Source organism: Mixophyes fleayi, chromosome 2 (assembly GCF_038048845.1).
Source record: "Mixophyes fleayi isolate aMixFle1 chromosome 2, aMixFle1.hap1, whole genome shotgun sequence".
NCBI lineage: Eukaryota > Metazoa > Chordata > Amphibia > Anura > Limnodynastidae > Mixophyes > Mixophyes fleayi.
In genome coordinates, this window is record NC_134403.1 from 355,747,195 (window position 1) to 355,767,253 (window position 20,059).

The 20,059-nt window shown below is 44.7% G+C and overlaps 2 protein-coding genes across 3 annotated transcripts in view; one reads left to right on the forward strand and one right to left on the reverse strand.

Annotated features, from left to right (window-relative positions):
• The window catches only part of SCAF4 (SR-related CTD associated factor 4), a 69,490-nt gene extending 57,946 nt beyond the window's left edge, over positions 1-11,544 (reverse strand). For both annotated transcript variants that reach the window (XM_075197157.1, XM_075197156.1), the window contains exon 1: positions 11,205-11,544. In XM_075197157.1, the coding sequence (XP_075053258.1) occupies positions 11,205-11,234 (30 nt within the window). In that variant the 5' untranslated portion in view covers positions 11,235-11,544. The remainder of the gene's footprint in view (positions 1-11,204) is intronic.
• The window catches only part of HUNK (hormonally up-regulated Neu-associated kinase), a 204,467-nt gene that overhangs the window by 77,196 nt on the left and 107,212 nt on the right, over positions 1-20,059 (forward strand). The gene's annotated exons all lie outside the window — the stretch shown is intronic.

Sequence of the window (20,059 nt, forward strand, 5' to 3'; positions counted from 1 at the left end):
CAGTGTTCAATCTTTAGAAAGGAATTTTAAAAAAAAGCCCACAACTATTACAGTGAAGGTGGACTATAATAATGAATACATTTTAATTTTGGTCAGAAAATAAACATATATTTTGAGTGTGATGTGTTATAAACAAGTGGTTTAAAGAGGGAGTACAGTGCATTCAAAGGGACCCGTTAAGCTGGGTACACACTGCTTTATTTTCCACCAACTTTTTATGCAGATCAATTCAACATCCGATCGCGTGGTCTATAGACTGCATACACACTAGCCTCGTTTTAGAAGATAAATGGAACGACCATCCCGGTAGCGACTTTTACAGCTATGTTGTCGTGAAAAATGGTTTAAATTTTATACACATTGAAGCGATATTTGTGGGTCATGTAACAATATAGCAAAGACATTAGCAGAGCTTTCATTATAGATCATACCCAAAAACTCATAAAAAACAGAAAACAAAATTCAGTTAAAATTTTCAAATATTCTTCAACCACAATGTTGCGCATCATTGCTGATTGGTCCACAGCAGAAACCAACGCCTATGTGTGAGTGTACAAAATTACAGAGGAGCCTGTGTGGCGCCAAGGGACGTGAGAAAATGACGGATGAGAAGCAGGTGTCGTGGGGGATGGAGAAATGGAGGCGGAGATTATTATTTGTCTTTATTTATAGGGTGCCACAAAATTTCCGCAGCGCCGTACAGAAAACAGACAGTGGACCATACAGGGCAGTACAACACAGAACAGTAAACAAAAATACCAGTACTTCAAAAGCTCCAAACATCGCTAGCATAGTTGAGTTGGAGGACAAGAAAAAGGTAGAGCGACAGGAGGGAAGAGGGCACTGCTCATAAGAGCTTACATCCTAAAGGTAGGGAAACAGACAGGAGGCACAATGGGGAGTCAGAGGAAAGAGGAGCGAGTAGCGGAATAGAGGATTAGAGGGGAGAAGATCAGGAGTGAGGGTGGTGAGTTTTGAGTGCCCGTTTGAAGGTGCACAAGTTAGGGGACAATGAGAGCATGGATGATGGTTTCCGTAGCATCCTGAGAAAGGAAGGGCCGAATATGGGCGATGTTGCGGAGTTGGAAGCGACAGGATTAGGCTAAAGATTGAATGTGGGGGGGCAAAGGAGAGAGAAGAGTAAAAGGTGACGCGCAGGCAGCGGAGTTGAGAAACGGAAGAGATGGTAGTATGGTAGTGTTGTTAACAGAGATAGAGAGATCAAGATGGGTTGAGAATGAGGACGGAGAAAAAAAACAATGAGCCCGGATTTAGCAATGTTAACTTTGAGAAAGCGTGAAGACAGCGGAGAGGCAGTCAGATACACGAGAGAGGGTGGGGGGGAATTGGGAATCAGGAGAGGAGATGTATAGTTGAATATCATCGACGTAGAGAGAATATTGGATACCGAAAGAGGCGATGAGAACACTCAGGGAGGTAGTGTACAGTGAGAAGAGCAGAGGGAAAAGAACCAAGCCCTGAGAAACTCCTACAGGGAGGGTGGAGGACCAGAAATGGATACAGAGAAGGAGCGGTGTGCAAAAAGGAGGGGGTGATCAATGGTATCTAAGGCTGCGGAGGGGTGGAGGAGGATGAGCAGAGATAAGTGACCCTTAGATTTAGCCGAGGAAAGGTCATTGGTAACTTTGGCCAGGGCGGTTTCAGTAGAGTGGAGGGGGTGGAAGCCGGATTGGAGAGGGTCCAGGAGGGAGTTGTCAGAGAGGTGCCTAGTGAGACGGTTACAGAATATCCTCTCATGTAATTTAGAGACATAGGGGAGAAGCGAGATGAGTCGTCGTCAAGATTAGGTTTTTTGAGAATAGGAGAGATAATTGCATGTTTAAAGGAAAATGGGACGATGCCAGTGGAGAGTGACAGATTGAAGAGGTGAGCAAGAAAAGAGCAGGCAGTGGGGGAGAGGGAACGAAGGAGGTGAGCGGGGATAGGATCCAGGTGCAGGTTAGAAGGGGGGAGAGGAAAGAATGAGGGCGTGGATTTCATCACCCGAGGTAGGGCGGAAATAGGACCATAGTTGGCGGAGGAATGAGGGAGGCAGGAGAGTGATCCAAAGAGGAGATGTCAGATCTGATTGCCTCCTTCTTCTCCTCCAAAATTGAGGCTAAGTGGATAGGAGGGGGGGAGGGGAGGGGCGAGAGTTGAACGTGGCAAAGAGGCGACGGGGATTGCAGGACTGAACAAATGAGACTAAAAGAAAGATTGTTTGGCGATGGAGAGGGAGGAGCTGTAGGAGGAGAGGATAAATTTGAAATGGAGAAAGTCAGCCAGGAAGCAAGATTTCCTCAAGAGGCATTCAGCAGCGCGAGTGCACTTCTGAAGGAAGCAGGTGAATTTGGAGTGCCAGGGTTGGGGAGTAAGGTGGCGCTGACGAAGAAGCAGGGGCAACAGCATCCAGGATGGTGGTGAGGGAGTGGGAAGAGGGGAGAGGGTGCCAGGGTGGGAAAGAGGGGAGAGGAAACTTTCGAGAGAGGAGGAAAAAGAAGTAGGATCAAGAGCGTCAAGATTGCGCCTAGTGAGGGTAATTGTAGGCGAGGGTGGAGCCTGGTTCACCCTGTTCTCCCCTGCCTCCTCTCCTTCAGGAGAGGTGGTGGTGGTTCGAGAGTGGGAAGGGAGAGTTAGAAAAGTCACAAAGATCACATTGATGACAAGGTCAAGGGAGTGACCAAGACAGTGGGTGGGGGAAAAGGTCCACTGAGTGAGACCAAAAGAGGAAGAAAGGGCGAGAAGTTTAGTAGAGACAGAATCAGTGGGCTTATCACTGGGATGTTAAAGTCACCTAGTATGATGGAAGAGACCAGAGGAAAGGTAGTAGGGAAGCCAGGCTGCAAAATTGTCAAGAAAAAAGGAAGTGGGACCAGGGAGGCGGTACATTACTGAGATATGGAGGTGGATGGAGGCGAAGACGGATAGAGTGAACTTCAAAGGAGAAGAAAAAGAGGGATGGCACAGTGGGAATGACCCAAAATTTACAGTTAGGGGATAGGAGAAGGCCCACACCACCTCCTGGACGTTCATCTGGTCTGGTGGAGTGGGTGAAGGAGAGGCCCCCATGGGAGAGAGCAACGGGAGAGGCAGTGTCAGTAGAGGAGAACCAGGTTTCAGTGATCGCAAAAAAGTTGAGGGAGATGGAGATCATGGATAGATGGCAGTTTGTTATAGATGGAGTTCCAGAGTGCACAGGAGAAGGGGAGGGAGGGAAGAGGGGACATGTGTAGGAGATTGCCAGGGTTGCTGGAGCGTGGGGGGACAGGAGAGAGGGATAGGGGATTGGATTGATATAGCACATGAACATAGTGCGAGAAGAAGACGGGGCAAGATGGGAGACGAAAAGAGGGGGAATGAGGAGGGCAATCAAGAGAAGCAGTAAAGCAAAAGGGGGAGATGGAGCAGAAAGAGTGCAGAGACCGTGGCGAGGAGCAAAACTGGGCAAACTAGTAGTGTCTTACATAAGGGTAAGACAAATAAAGACTAGTAAAAGGTTACAAAAGATAAAAATAGACAATAAAAATAAAATAATGTGTAAGCAATAATAATAGGAATGGAAATCGCCGAGCCCCCGGGAGAAACCGCCGAGCCCCCGGGAGAAACCGCGCTTACTTGCATTTACCAATACAATGGAGGTTGTCAAAGTGCTGTTCCATTATATTACAAAGCAGTAATTTTTAACTAGTTTGGGAAAGCCACAATGTCCAATTTTAGTTGCCTGTCCTGTATCAGCAGGTATCTAGCAAGTGTCCAAAGCAGAAAGAAGTATTTTGCTATTTTCTAGAAAGGGTAGAGGAAAATGTAAACAGTTTGACAAAAATAAATAAATGTAATAAAAAGGGATTATTCGCTATATAAATAAATGTTGATGATGATGATTCTTGCACATATGTATAGATGAGCTACATACACACTTTATTCAAAATGTTTATTTTTTTTAAAAAAAATTAACAGCTTATAGATATGAGCTTCCATAGACAAACAAAAACAACAAAACCAGACTTTCCATAGAACACTTAAATTATATAAGCCAGTGTTCCTCCATTAATTTTGGAATACAATTTAATGATTCCAGTGTGAGTCAGTCAAATCAAGCAGAATGACTGGTCAGCTTTAAGCTCTTTGGGGCATATTCAATTCCGATTCGCGGGATCGCGCCGGAACGGCCGCGAACGTAATCCGCGGTACCGCAATAACGTGGATTTTCGTTCGCAGCCCCTAGGGCTGCGTACGAAAAGTCGCGTTATTGCGATACCGTATTACCGGCAGTAGTGCTCGTTAGCGCGGATCGGATCGGAATTGAATATGCCCCTTTATGTGTGTTGGTGAACAATATTTATGTATTATATTTCTAGAGATCCCAATGGATGAATCTCTCCAGTTTCCAACTATTTTCTAGCAAAAGTGAAAGTATATTTTGTATAAAGTGGTGACTGAGAGATGCAACAATGCCCCTTTAAGCTAAACTCACACCAACTGCTACTTGAAATCCTGACTTATTTTTTTTTTAAAGATATACAGTCATGTAAAAAGAAAGTACACCCTCTTCAAATCTGTGCATTTACCTATCAGGAAAAATCCTAGTCCTCAAATCCTAAAATTGTAGAACTCTAATCTCACGATGAACAACATTTATTAAAACAAAAAATAAGCCAAAATAAAGGAACCATGTGTGAAAAAGTACATTGTTACTGCTTACATACCAAAGGTCATTTGAGCCAGGTGCTGCTAATCAAGTGCATTTCACAATTTGATCATCAAAAAATGATCACCTATTTATAAAAGCATACTATTTAGTCTGGAGCTTTCAAGGTTTGCGTTCACAACATGGACAAGGAGAAGAGACATCTGCAATGATTTCAAAAGCAATTGTTGCCAAGTCTGGAAAGTGTTTTTTTTTTCTCTTCAACGCTAGTTAAAGAAGTATGGGCATGGAACCCTTTGGTTCCAATTACCCTGTACCCACTAGCACCTGCAGGTGGAGATGTTTTTAATGAAGCTTTGGTTTTCTGACTGCCTGCTCCATTTGCTTCTGCAAGTGAACAAAATGGAGGCAAGGGATCTTCCTCAACTGCTTCCCCCTCCGCAACAGTGGATAATCAGCCTTAGAGGGTAGTGCATAAACAAAACACCCTAAAAAAAAAAGCTCTGAACCAGCATGATAAGGAGTGGGAAAAAAATTCCTCAAATAAGATGTAAAAAAATGAAAACTCACACAGAAAACAATAACTTCAAGTTATTGTTGCTAAAAGATAGTCCTGAAAGCTATTGAATCATGGTGTGTAGTCTTTTCATATTGGCTTATTTTTTGGAAGAGTAAATTTCAGCACTTTGCGAGAACCAAATGTAATTGGAAATGTAAGGGTGCTGTCATGAAAAATTAACTAATGGAAATGGAATTAACAAAAATAATCCAGTATTTTCATATCGCCTCCCTGATAACACCACCAGAAGATATAACAAGTGGAACATTTTTTCCCTTCATTATTTTGGGGATTGGAGCACTTTGAACTAAAAACATCTTTTAAACTACCTTTTAGTTTAGTTACTACATCCAGTACATAATGCTTAGAAAATATATAGTTGTTGACCCATGAAGCTGCCCTGCAAAATATTTTGAGAACTTGAAGACTTTTCTGACCAGAAGGCTGATTTTATAGAATGGGCTTTGGGAACCTTGAATGGAAGTGTCTTCATGGCTTTGTAGCTTCCCTATATTTTTCTCTTTATTATCTGGCTATAGGTGCTCCATAGGCTTGCAATCGTTTTGTCTTCCCCCGAGAGTGCACTGTTCGTTATCTTTTCTACAATCATTAGTGACCTTTGGGTACTAAATTAGACATCCTTAAAAATAAAAAAAATAATCAAGTCTATGAAACATTTTCATGTTCAGACATGGGATTGGAAAAAGTATAAAGGGAGTACAATGTCCCGAGATCTACTTTGGGAATAAGGCATGGTTCAAGACTCAGGATCACATTTTTAGAAATTATAAGATCGGACTCTGATGTACATAGTTTGTATTCTCCAGCTGACCAAGCCAATGTGATAGCAACTAAGAAGGTTATTTTAAGGGAAATAAACTTGAGCAAAGCTCAACTGAAAACCCTGATTAACTTCTTGGGATGAACCATTTCTCATCACTAGAACAACCCTATGAACCTTGATAAACCACTGCAGTCATAGAAGTTTGGCTTTGCTGTGGTCATAAAATGAAAAAAGCTAAACCTTCAGAGTTTTTGTCCTTTATCAGTCCTTTAGCAAGAAACCTACAGGAAGTACTAATCTAAACACTTGGAACTAAGCTAGGCCACAGGAGGAAGGGATTCCAGAATCTAAAATAGATCTTGGGAGTCCTACTTACTACTTGGGCTTACTACTGTATAGAAATATTGTTTCATTTGTTTGACAGATCTTTATTCTTTAAAAATGCAGGATCTAGACAGTGAGGTAAAGTCTGTGGATGTAGAATTGGTTCTTCTGTGATTAGTTTATTGAACAGGAAGGATCAAGTGTTGTGCTAGGACTCTATTGCAACACAACACTTTTTGAAATCCTTACCCACTCTATTAGGTCTACTGCATCCTTAAGCACACTGAGTGAAGCAATGATTTGTTATTGGTGTTTAATCTCTTAGATAACATCCCAGTGCATTAAGCAATAACTTTAGTGGCTTTACAAACCCAGCATTTGGTTTAAAAAGTAGACTTGAACACATTACTTTCCTAAAAGGGGGTCTTATAAAGTACCCATAACATCAAAGAGAAGGGATGACTTTTATACACTTCAGCAACACAAAACCAAAGCCTATGAGACCATGAAAAGCGTTTCTCCTTTTCAAGGTTTTATGAATTAAACGTCTTCTCATGTGTGTGTTTTCATTCATTCTTGATCAAGTTGTGCGCCTGTGGACAGAAGATCTCAAACATTTGGTTCTTAACAAATCTTGTCTTTTTAATATAATTTGTCAGTGGTTCTAATGACCTTCAGAAGTTCTCCATATCTGCTTTAGCAAAGAGGATTTTTTTCCCTACTTTCAGAAGCAAAATGATTTCCTTCCTGTTTTGTGCAAAGTCCTTTTCCTCTGAATCAGTAAGAGGCTGATTTACTTGATCTCTATCTAGCTGGAATTGGTCCAATATTCTGAAAGAGAACTTATTTAATGGTTTCCAAGTGCTGTGTTTTTCAGCCTTCACCTAAATCCATCAAGGCTATCTGAGTTTCTTCTTTAAAACTAGATCTTTGCACCATGGAAGAGTAATTATTTTGTTTGTGCTTTTATGAGGGACATTCATGATGATGTCATCTTGCAGAGGTCATTGGGGGAGGGGGGCTTCTAATCGCTAAAAAGAACTACAGTCTCCAGAGATCAAGAAATTGCAGCTTGTGATTAGTCCTCCAGCTCACACACCACAAGGTGTCTAATCTGCATATTTTCCCAGTCTTTGCACGGGTTTACTCTGAATGCTCCATCTTGCCTTCACACTCCGAAAACATACTGGAAGGTTAATTGCACTTGATGAATTTAGCCCTCTGTGTGTGTGTGTCTATGTGGCAGGGGATATCATTCTCTGTAAAGCACTGTGTAATATGTAGGCTCTATATAAAACTTTAATAAAGTGTTAAAATATACATGGTTCTTAGTTTTAGTCCCACTTGAAGATTTACATAGCAAATAACATGGATGGGTAATCTCTTGACAAAAAGCCAATCGTGTTCAAGTGGAAAATATATGGTGAATTCAAAAGACTTATAATTCAGTTACTTTTTGCCAGTACAAAATAACAAGTTCGATCCACAGATGTCTAATGTTTGTTCGAAGAACCTGTCAGAGAGATAAAATACACACACACATATATATATATATATATATATATATATATATATATATATATATATATATATATATACACACATACACACACAAGTTAACCCGTGCATGATACTCATGCATTCTAGTGAAATCAAGCTACTTAAGGTGTTAAAAGGGTTCTTGTCATGCATTTGGGCCTAGCCCAGGCCTCCTCAGGGGAAGAGCGTTACTTCCCGATGCAAGCGTCCTTTTTTAAGGTGGTTTTGTCCACGTCACCACCTCATCATTTTTCTCCATCAAGCTACTTAAGGTGTTAAAAACTCCCCACTGTCACCCCCGGCAACCACTCCCAACTGTCACTTCTCCTTCAAGAAATATATAGGTCAGTGTATAACTCTGCCCAGCAGGTGGCGCTGCAGCTTCTTTTTTTTTCCCACACAACACTAGGCATTTATATAGTAGATACATACATATACACACACACACACACACACACACACACACACACACAATGTTTTGTCTATTACAGAAACGCTTTTAATGATTTAAATAGGAGTGAAAAAACAGCTTTGATTTCAAAATCCCTAGTCAGCTGATCCAGGGAAATAGTAACACAAAAACATGTTTGATTCTGCACCACTTAAGAAAACAAACATCCCTGACTCCATGGTGGCAGGCTACAACAGTAGCCTGGCGCTTTCTACTTTGCTAAAAAGAATATTATTTTAAACCTAAAAGACAAGTTTGTATAAATAAAAGTACTACTAAATCTGTTTCAAATATACAAAGGCAACAGATCATGGAGGGTGAAATTTCCCTACACATAGCACACTTATAGGCATTTATGACATAAGACAATGCACTCAACCTATCATCTGCCTGAAACATCAAAATAACAGAACTGCATGCACTCAGCAAATGTAAATACATATCTCAAGTTTTGTACAAGATATGGGGACTTCAAACAATCACAAATATATACATGTATGCAATGTATACTGTACTTAAAGGTTCAGTGGTCCTTTAAGTACAATAGCGCTGCAATCTGAGCAATATTAACAAAATGAAAGAAATTATGAATATGGCAGGATAGAGAATATATATATATATATATATATATATATATATATATATATATATATATACACACACACACACTAATACAAGATACATATGAAGTAGCTATAAAAAAAAAAAAAACCACAAACCGCACTTGTTCATTATAAGCGTTCTACTTCCACTCGAAGCACTAAAACAACTGCAGTTGCCATGCCAGTTCCCCCTGTACCATCTACTCCACAGTATCCCCTGACATTACAGTGAGGATAACTGTAAAAAATTTGCACCTTTGTGAAAAAGAAAGATCCCCAAAGCATCACAAGAACGGGAGCTTCTCTTTATAAAGACTTTTCTCCAGATACGTTTGTTGTGCTGAATAAAACCATGGAAACAAAACCCTTCTACATGATAGGATTTGTGAGTGACTCTACAGAACACATATAAGATGATGGCCTTATGCAGTGCGTGTGCTGTGTATACAACATACAATATTATGTTTATAAGAAACCTGTGTTCTATCCTCCTTGTAAAAGACTATTATACAGCACATCAAACATTAAGTTTTCCACCTGTAATTTTGTTTTTTCTTTTAAGTGAGCAAGACAGGTGTTCAGCTAATAGCTGGTGGATTCTTTCTGGGTGCTCCACCACAAGTGTAAAGAAGGTGGGCAGTGTGTTGATGGATATGATTGATTATGGTCACACCAATCTTACATTTTATAACTAATTAAAACTTGAAGCTATCCCCACCCCAATTCTATTAATTTTAAACAAAATTTCTATTCTCAAACAATATTTTAATGAAGAATTAGAACACTAACATAACCTAAATACAGTTAACTTGATATAATAAACATGCATAAAAATAGAGATGACTAAATTATGATCGTTCAGCTTGCCCAAACACAAAGATGGAATTGATTTCAGGTACTACTCGTATAGGTCAGAAAGATTGGCTGCTTTAAAGTGTACCTATTACCAACACAGTTGAAGATGCTGCCATATTATGGGCTGAATTAGTACTTGTGAAAATACATCTGTAAGCTAAAAACAAAATACTTCATGAGTATGTCAGGTCTCATGAGTATGTGCCACATGTAACAATATTTACAAAATATAATTGAATATGATCACATTGGAAAAAAGTTATGTGCAAGTTAATGCGCAAAACAAAAAAGGTTAAACTGTTGTAAAGGCAGAGCAATAATCAGGTCAGTGGAACTAGGCTCATATATCCTTCATGTAAAGGGAAATAACAGAACTGGTCATCCCTGGTGAGGGAACATATTTTGAAAACAAAGTACACCTAACAGTCAGTTGTATTGCATGTTGGCAGCTATAACCATTTAATCTCCAGATCAACAACACAGGCTGTGTTTCAAGGGGCTCTGTAAATGAGAGAAAGAGACCATAACCCTACTTAGGTCCCAAAACTGGCATTGTCATGTTATGTCTGCAGGGTGCTATTTTTACTGATTCTATGTTGAAACTAATTAAAAAATATCACCCAAACCTAAAAAGTTAAATTTTTACAAGGTGATGCTAGAAAGATTGAACAATCTGCTGTGATTCATTTGCAGTATAAATGCTCAGTCTAAATATCAAACACGTGCTTCCAGCTCAGTAAGTTTGAAACAAGTTAAGGGGTCGCTGAAGCACCATCACCAATAAACATCCCGTTCAGATGACTAATGTTGATAAAGTGAAGCATCAAAAAAACAAGCAGCTTGATTCAAAAAGGTCCTGATGGAGAACAAATTGGGTGCAGCTTGGGACCATTAAACTGGGCAAGGAATGCTGCAGATCCAGTAAACAGAGGGTAGCAGGTCAATGTCAGATTTTTTATTTGAAACTATTTACAATATCTTTTCATTTTAGATGGCTATCCTTTAAAATACATGTCATGCAACCTATCAGTTACTTCCCCCACAAAGGGAGCGTGATTCACACTCCACCCCAAACTGGTGAGTAGACCCCAATGACCTATAGAAATTTCCATTTTAATAACTTTTCCAAGCCTTGGTAACACTGTTCTACCCATATCTAACATTACCATGACATACTGGGACATGTAGTTCTACAATTGCTGGAAGGCCTCAGTATACCTAATTGATCTTCAGAAGACATGTGAAGACTGATCCTAATGATCACATCCGGGACTCCCCATACTGTACAGCTTCCCTGTGTGTGAGGAGGGCCTGTACCTTGTGGACGTGTCTGTCCCTCTGACGGGCCTCATGGACAGGACAAAGTCCCACCTTGGTCGCCTCCCCAACCTCTTATCTATTCCGATCCCAGCATCCACTCCAGCACCCCCCAAAGGCCTTACCTCTTGGTTAAATGCGTTCACCGCGTCCATGCTGCGCTCCGGTGTGAGGGGCGAGGTTGGGGGGGAGAGGAGGGGTCAGGAGAAGAAACTGCGCGTCTCGGAGGCTTCTTCGCCTCAGTTGTTACAGCCCGGAATCCGCTACCGCTCCTGCGTCCGCTCCCACATGTCCCAGTCGTGGAGGATGGGTGGGGGGGGGTTGAAGAGAAAAGCCCGGGGGTGACGGTCAGTGAATACCTAGTAGGAGAAAGGAGATGGGGCTTCGCTGCCTCACCGCCGGAACAAGATGGCCGACCGCAGGCAGCGCGAGGCACGTTGGGTAACCAGACGGGGCCGCGCTCTCGCTTCTCTGTTGCTACGTCACCGACCTTCCCGCCTTTCCTGCGCGCCACCCTGAGCTCGTGCGCGTAGAGGGAGAGTCACGTGACAAAGAAACTGGTCGGTTTTTGTCTATTCCGAGAGCACTTGTAGTGTCCGTCAGGTTACTGAGGTGGCACTCACTCGGAGAATACCCTAGTCTCACCTCACTGAGGTGACACTCACTCGGAGAATACCCTAGTCTCACCTCACTGAGGTGGCACTTACTCGGGTAATACTCCAGTCTCACCTCACTGAGGTGACACTCACTCGGAGAATACCCTAGTCTCACCTCACTGAGGTGACACTCACTCGGAGAATACCCTAGTCTCACCTCACTGAGGTGACACTCACTCGGAGAATACCCTAGTCTCACCTCACTGAGGTGACACTCACTCGGAGAATACTCTAGTCTCACCTCACTGAGGTGGCACTCACTCGGAGAATACCCTAGTCTCACCCCACTGAGGTGGCACTCACTCGGAGAATACCCTAGTCTCACCTCACTGAGGTGGCACTCACTCGGGTAATACTCTAGTCTCACCTCACTGAGGTGGCACTCACTCGGGTAATACTCCAGTCTCACCTCACTGAGGTGACACTCACTCGGAGAATACCCTAGTCTCACCCCACTGAGGTGGCACTCACTCGGAGAATACCCTAGTCTCACCTCACTGAGGTGGCACTCACTCGGAGAATACCCTAGTCTCACCTCACTGAGGTGACACTCACTCGGAGAATACTCTAGTCTCACCTCACTGAGGTGGCACTCACTCGGAGAATACTCTAGTCTCACCTCACTGAGGTGGCACTCACTCGGAGAATACCCTAGTCTCAGGTTACTGAGGTGACACTCACTCGGAGAATACCCTAGTCTCACCTCACTGAGGTGGCACTCACTCGGAGAATACTCTAGTCTCACCTCACCGAGGTGGCACTCACTCGGAGAATACCCTAGTCTCAGGTTACTGAGGTGACACTCACTCGGAGAATACCCTAGTCTCACCTCACTGAGGTGGCACTCACTCTGAGAATACTCTAGTCTCACCTCACTGAGGTGGCACTCACTCGGAGAATACCCTAGTCTCACCTCACTGAGGTGACACCCACTCGGAGAATACTCTAGTCTCACCTCACTGAAGTGGCACTCACTCGGAGAATACTCTAGTCTCACCTTACTGAGGTGACACCCACTCGGAGAATACTCTAGTCTCACCTCACTGAAGTGGCACTCACTCGGAGAATACTCTAGTCTCACCTTACTGAGGTGACACTCACTCGGAGAATACCCTAGTCTCACCTCACTGAGGTGGCACTCACTCGGAGAATACCCTAGTCTCACCCCACTGAAGTGGCACTCACTCGGAGAATACCCTAGTCTCACCTCACTGAGGTGACACCCACTCGGAGAATACTCTAGTCTCACCTCACTGAGGTGACACCCACTCGGAGAATACTCTAGTCTCACTGAAGTGGCACTCACTCGGAGAATACCCTAGTCTCACCTTACTGAGGTGGCACTCACTCGGAGAATACCCTAGTCTCACCTCACTGAAGTGGCACTCACTCGGAGAATACTCTAGTCTCACCTCACTGAGGTGACACTCACTCGGAGAATACCCTAGTCTCACCTCACTGAGGTGACACCCACTTGGAGAATACTCTAGTCTCACCTCACTGAGGTGACACTCACTCGGAGAATACCCTAGTCTCACCTCACTGAGGTGGCACTCACTCGGAGAATACCCTAGTCTCACCCCACTGAAGTGGCACTCACTCGGAGAATACCCTAGTCTCACCTCACTGAGGTGACACCCACTCGGAGAATACTCTAGTCTCACCTCACTGAGGTGACACCCACTCGGAGAATACTCTAGTCTCACCTTACTGAGGTGACACTCACTCGGAGAATACCCTAGTCTCACCTCACTGAGGTGACACTCACTCGGAGAATACCCTAGTCTCACCTCACTGAGGTGACACCCACTCGGAGAATACTCTAGTCTCACCTCACTGAAGTGGCACTCACTCGGAGAATACCCTAGTCTCACCTTACTGAGGTGGCACTCACTCGGAGAATACCCTAGTCTCACCTCACTGAGGTGACACCCACTCGGAGAATACTCTAGTCTCACCTCACTGAAGTGGCACTCACTCGGAGAATACTCTAGTCTCACCTTACTGAGGTGACACTCGGAGAATACCCTATTCTCACCTCACTCGGGTAATACTCCAGTCTCACCTCACTGAGGTGGCACTCGCTCGGAGAATACTCTAGTCTCACCTTACTGAGGTGGCACTCACTTGGAGAATACTCTAGTCTCACCTTACTGATATATATATATATATAGCGCCACTGATTCCACAGCACTGAAATGATACTACATGTTGATATAAAACTGACAGTAATCTCTTTTTTAAGTTGACAAACTTATTGTTAATAATGTATATAATAAGCTGCTTCAGAACTGAGATGTTGTTACACTCGGGATACACTCAGTCTAGATTTGTGCAGACCTAGCAAGGTGCGGAGTCTAACAGCCCCCTGGTTTTCACCAAGAACCACCGCAAGGTGGGATTGGACTTGGCTGCAAGGGGACTGCAGGTCGCGGCCCTTGGTTTGGTCCCTAGATGTGAGTGGAATAGGAGAAACTGACAATACAATAGGAGTAGTAATAGGGTACTTTGAGGGTGCTGTGGTATTCACTGGAAGGTTGTAGAGGACAGTCTGGGCAGAGCAGGCGGAGAGTCTGGATACAAGCCGGTTTGGTACACGGATCAGATGGTAGCGGTACAGAGGATTAGACAGGAAAGTAGTCTGGTCACAAGCTGGTTCGGTACACAGGTCAGATGGCAGCGGTACAGAGGATTAGACAGGAAAGTAGTCTGGTCACAAGCTGGTCCGGTACACAGGATTTAGACAAGGAGTAGTCTGGTCACAAGCTGGTTCGCTATACAGGTCAGATGGCAGCGGTACTCAGGGTTAGACAGGAGAATGGCCTGGTATACAAGCCGATTTGGTACACAGGAGAATCCACAGATGCAGCTAACCAGGAAGCCAAGACAGGAACACCAGAATAATCAGCCAAACAGAGCTCTGGAAACACAAGGGCAGAGTCAGGAGGACTAACCTGTTGATTTGACACAGGTATAATGTCAGATCCTCCCTTTATTTCAGATTCCCCGTCACGAGATCACATGATGTGTTCCGACGGGGAGTCACACGACCTCCTTTCCGCAAACCGGAAGTGCAGCTGAGAGCGCTGGAACGAGGACAGGTAAGCGCTCTTACAGTACACCCCCCCCACCCCCCCCTTAGGAGTGGACTCTGGACACCCTATAGGGTTTATCAGGAAATCACTTGTGGAAACGAGAAAGGAGTTTTGGAGCATGAAGATCTTTAGCAGGAACCCAAGAGCGTTCCTCTGCTTTTCCAGTCAACCATGAATTGGAGAGTTCCTCGAGAAATACGGGAATTAATAATCTCTCTGACTTTGAATTCTTGGTCTTGTACCGAAGTGGCAGGTGGCTTTTTGTTGTATACAGAAAAATCCTGTAGAAGAGAATCAACTGCCGGAACTCCAGAGGAAATTAGGTCAGAGAACGGAGGAAGCTTGGGAAGAAATCCTTGGAGAATGTAAAAGGGGGATGCAGAGGTGGACTCATGGAGTAGATTATTGTGTACGAACTCTGCGCACGGCAATAGGTCAATCCAGTTGTCATGAGTAGGAGAAATGTAGCATCTAAGGAATTTCTCAAGCTCCTGGTTGGTTCTCTCTGTGAGGCCGTTGGTCTGAGGATGATACGCGAAGGAAAACTTTAATTTAATTCCTCAAAGATGACAAAAGGCTCTCCAGAATTTTGCAACAAACTGTGTACCTCGATCTGAAACTATTTAATCCGGACATCAGTTACGAGCCGCGGCGGTGCCCAGCCGCCGCGACTCACTCACCCGCGTCCCAGCCGTCGCCATGACGACCGGGACGTCATTTCCGGCCATAACCCGGCCGTTGCCTGGGCAACCAGTAGACGCTTCAGAGCTGCGTCTCGGCAATAGGAGGAGGCCGGGCGCAGCGTTCTACAGCCTGTGGGCTAATTAATATGGGCAGATTATAGGAGGCAATTACAGGCATTAGCCTGCAACTGTGCAGGCCAGGGGCAAGCCCTGATTGGCTCTGTTAGTGACTGCTTTATTAACCTGCAGGAGTGTGTTCAACCTGTGATTGGTTCAGCTGGGTATTTAAGGCAATGAGGTCTGCTTCCTCATTGCCGGTTATAGCTCCTGTGTTCCAGTCTGCTGACCTGCTTGTTCCTGTATCCTGATATCTATATTTGACTTCCCGTGTATGACCCTTGGCTTTGTATTGGACTTCGCTCGTGTTTCCTGTGACCCTGATCCTTGGCTTGTTTACCCGTTCCGCTACTTTGCCTGTGACCTCTGACCTCAGCTTGTTCATCGATACTGCTACTTGCTGCCTGCCTTTGACCTCTGCGTGGACCTGACTCTTCTTGCCTGGGTTCATCCCAGCCGGTACACACTTCACGACCCTCTGTCAGTCTGCAGCCCAGTCTGTCCCCACCATCAGGGGCTCCAGTGAACACCTGACTGGCAGAGTAGACTCCGGGTTGTGTTGTGCTGGCTGGAGGGGTTCCTAACATTATAACCGGCCCACTCACGGAGACGAGGTTAGAATGGATGCAAGTGGATCCACACCGTCTCTGGCACAAACCCTAGCAGGCCATGTTGAGTCCTTGTATCAGATGATGCAGGGATTGGCTGAGCGTATGTCTGTTCAAGAAGAAGCCACAAAAGCTTCACAACCTACTCCAGGTCCCATCTGTGAACCCAAAATGAACTTACCAGATCGGTTCTCCGGAAATAGAACCCTGTTTCGGAACTTCAGGGAGAGCTGCAAGCTCTATTTTCGGATGAGACCCCGCTCCTCCGGTTCAGAGCAGCAAAGAGTTGGGATTATTATTTCCCTTTTACAGGGTGACCCCCAGTCCTGGGCGTTTTCTTTGCCGCAGACCAGTCCGGCCATGCAGTCCGTAGACTCCTTCGAGGCATTGGGTCTACTGTATGATGACCCGGATCGAGTGGCCTCCGCGGAAGCTCATCTACGGTGCTTGAAACAAGGCTGACGGTCGGCAGAAGAATACTGCGCTGAATTCCGTAGATGGTCACCTGATAGTGGATGGAACGACCCTGCCTTACGAAGTCAGTTCCGTTTCGGCCTATCTGAACAGATTAAAGATTCTTTGGTGCAATACCCGTCTCCTAGCTCTCTGGAGGATCTGATGCACCTCTCCATTAAAATTGACAGGAGATATAAGGAGCGGAAAACTAAAAAGGAAACATCATCACCTCCATCCGCCTTCGTTCCTGTTTCCCAAGATGGTGAGGAGCCTATGCAATTAGGAGCATATCGTCTCTCTTCTGAGGAGAGAGACAGGAGACGTTTGCAAGGTCTATGTCTCTACTGTGGCATAAAAGGCCACTTCTCCCGTTCTTGCCTAAATAAGTCGGGAAAAGACCATGCCTAGGGAATGAGGGGAAAGTTCACCTAGGTCTGCAAATTATCTCCCCGAAAAATGCTGTATTAATCCCTGCACAGCTCACCTTCCGGGCTCGCTCTGTGGACCTGTCAGCCTTCATTGATAGCGGAGCTGCAGGCAACTTCCTTGATATCGGGTTTGCCCGCTCTGCCGGAATTCCGATGGTAAAACTCAAATCTGCTATTATTGTCTGTGGCTTAGACGGAGGTCCGTTGCTTGGTGGCAAGATTTCCTGGGAGACCCCGCCACTACAGTTGAAGATTGGAGCTCTCCATTCTGAGTCAATCACCTTCCTGATCAATTGTTCGTCGATTCCTATGATCTTGGGCCACCCATGGCTTTCCTGTCATAACCCTGTCATAGACTGGGTAAAAGGAGAGATTGTCAAGTGGAGTACTTATTGTACAGAGTCTTGTTTGTCACTGTCTCTGCGTATGATTCGGCCTATTCCGGAGCGGCTTCCCTCACAGTATCATGAATTCTGGGACGTGTTCTCCAAGAAGGCTGCTGATACCTTACCGCCACATCGTGACTTTGACTGTGCCATCAAACTTATTCCTGGTTCCAAGTTACCTAAAGGGCGTTTGTATTCCCTTTCTGCTCCAGAAACAAAATCCATGCAGGAATATATCGACGAAAACCTGGAGAAAGGCTTCATCAGGCCATCTAAATCTCCCGTAGGAGCAGGATGCTTCTTTGTATCAAAAAAGGACGGAGGGTTAAGACCCTGTATTGACTACCGGGGATTGAATCATATCACAGTCAAGAACACCTATCCCCTTCCGCTCATCTCAGTATTGTTTGATCAGCTAAGAGGGGCTACTGTCTTCACTAAAATCGACCTTCGTGGAGCGTATAATCTCATCCGTATCAAAGAAGGAGATGAGTGGAAGATGGCATTCAATACGCACTCTGGCCACTACGAGTATCTGGTCATGCCGTTTGGCCTCAGCAATGCGCCTGCAGTGTTCCAGGACTTGATCAACGAGGTCCTCCGAGACTTCCTGGGTGGTTTTGTGGTCGTCTATTTAGATGATATCCTCATCTATTCCAAATCTTTACTCGCACATCAGACTCACGTCAAACAAGTCTTACAAAAATTGCGAGAAAACCATCTCTACGCCAAGCTGGAAAAGTGTGAGTTTGAGGTGCAGAAGGTATCCTTTTTAGGTTACGTAATCTCTTCTGGGGGATTTTCTATGGATTCAACATAGGTCCAGGCTATTGTGGATTGGGTACAACCTAACAATCTAAAGGCGGTACAGATGTTTCTGGGCTTCTCCAATTATTATCGAAGGTTCATTCACAACTTCGCTGACATTGTGGCTCCCATTGTCGCTTTGACCCGTAAAGGAATGGACCCAACTAATTGGTCGTCTCAAGCAGTAGCCTCATTCAAAAGTCTGAAAAAGGCCTTTATCTCAGCTGAGGTCCTTAAACATCCAGATCCAGCTAAAGCATTTGTTCTAGAGGTCGATGCCTCGGACGTCGGGGCCGGCGCCATTCTAATACAGAAGGATCCTCATACTAATCGTCTACACCCATATGCCTATTTCTCCCGTCAGTTCTCTTCAGCAGAAGCCAACTACGACGTCGGTAATAGAGAACTATTGACAATCAAGTGGGCCTTCGAGGAGTGGCGGCATTGGTTGGAGGGTGCTTCGCATCAGATCTCTGTCATTACCGACCACAAGAACTTGCAATATATACAGTCAGCCAAGCGTTAAACCCTAGACAGGCCCGCTGGGCATTATTTTTTACCCGGTTCAATTTCCTGATCACCTACAGACCAGGTTCCAAGAATGTCCGGGCAGATGCCCTGTCCAGGAGTTTCATGGCACACCATGTTCCAGTTACTAACCCAGAGTCTATTATTCTTCATTCCATAATCCATGCTGGGTTAACCCAAGATCTGAGTGTCACACTGCAGAGATTCCAGAAATTAGCCCCAGATGCTACTCCGGAGCAACGACTTTTTGTTCCAGTCCACTTAAGAAAGGCGGTTCTTGCGGAAGCACATTGCAGTAGGGCTGCTGGGCACCCTGGAATTTACAAGACGCTAGAAATCCTTTCTCGCACGGTCTGGTGGCCATCCATGTCTGCCGACGTCAAGAGGCATGTCCTCTCATGTGAGATTTGTGCTAGAAACAAAGTTCCTAGGATCCGTCCAGTAGGCCAATTAGTTCCTTTGGCCCCTCCTGCGAAACCATGGACTCATCTGTCTATGGACTTTGTAGTGGATTTACCACCTTCTGCAGGACACAACACGATTTGGGTCGTGGTAGACCGGTTCAGCAAAATGTCACACTTCATTCCGTTAACCAAACTGCCTTCTGCTCAAGATTTGGCTCTCTTATTCATTCAACATATTTTCAGGCTCCATGGACTCCCTACTGACATCGTCTCTGATCGGGGTTCTCAGTTTATAGCACAATTCTGGAGATCCTTCTGTACCCTTCTCGGAATCAAGGTCAGTTTATCATCCGCCTACCACCCTCAGTCAAATGGGCAAACTGAAAGGGTTAACCAGTCCCTAGAAAAGTTTCTGCGATGCTACACATCGGAGTTCCACGATAATTGATCTTCCTTGTTACCCTGGGCGGAATTTGCCTGTAATAATTCCTGTCACTCAGCTACTAAAATCTCTCCGTTCTTCTGCAATTATGGTTTTCACCCCAGATCTAACTCCCTGTATTCACTCCAGTCCGTTGGTATCCAGGAGATCCGCTCCACTGCAAGAGATCTCAGAGTTATCTGGAAGAAAGTTCACTCATCATTGAGACAAGCCTCACTTGTGGCAAAAAAAAAATCGGACCAACATCGTACCACCTGCTCCCTTAAGGTTGGCCAGAAGGTGTGGCTGTCTACAAAAAATATCAGGCTCAGACAGCCTTGCAAGAAGTTGGGCCCTAAGTTCATCGGGCCGTTTCCTATCATCAAACAGG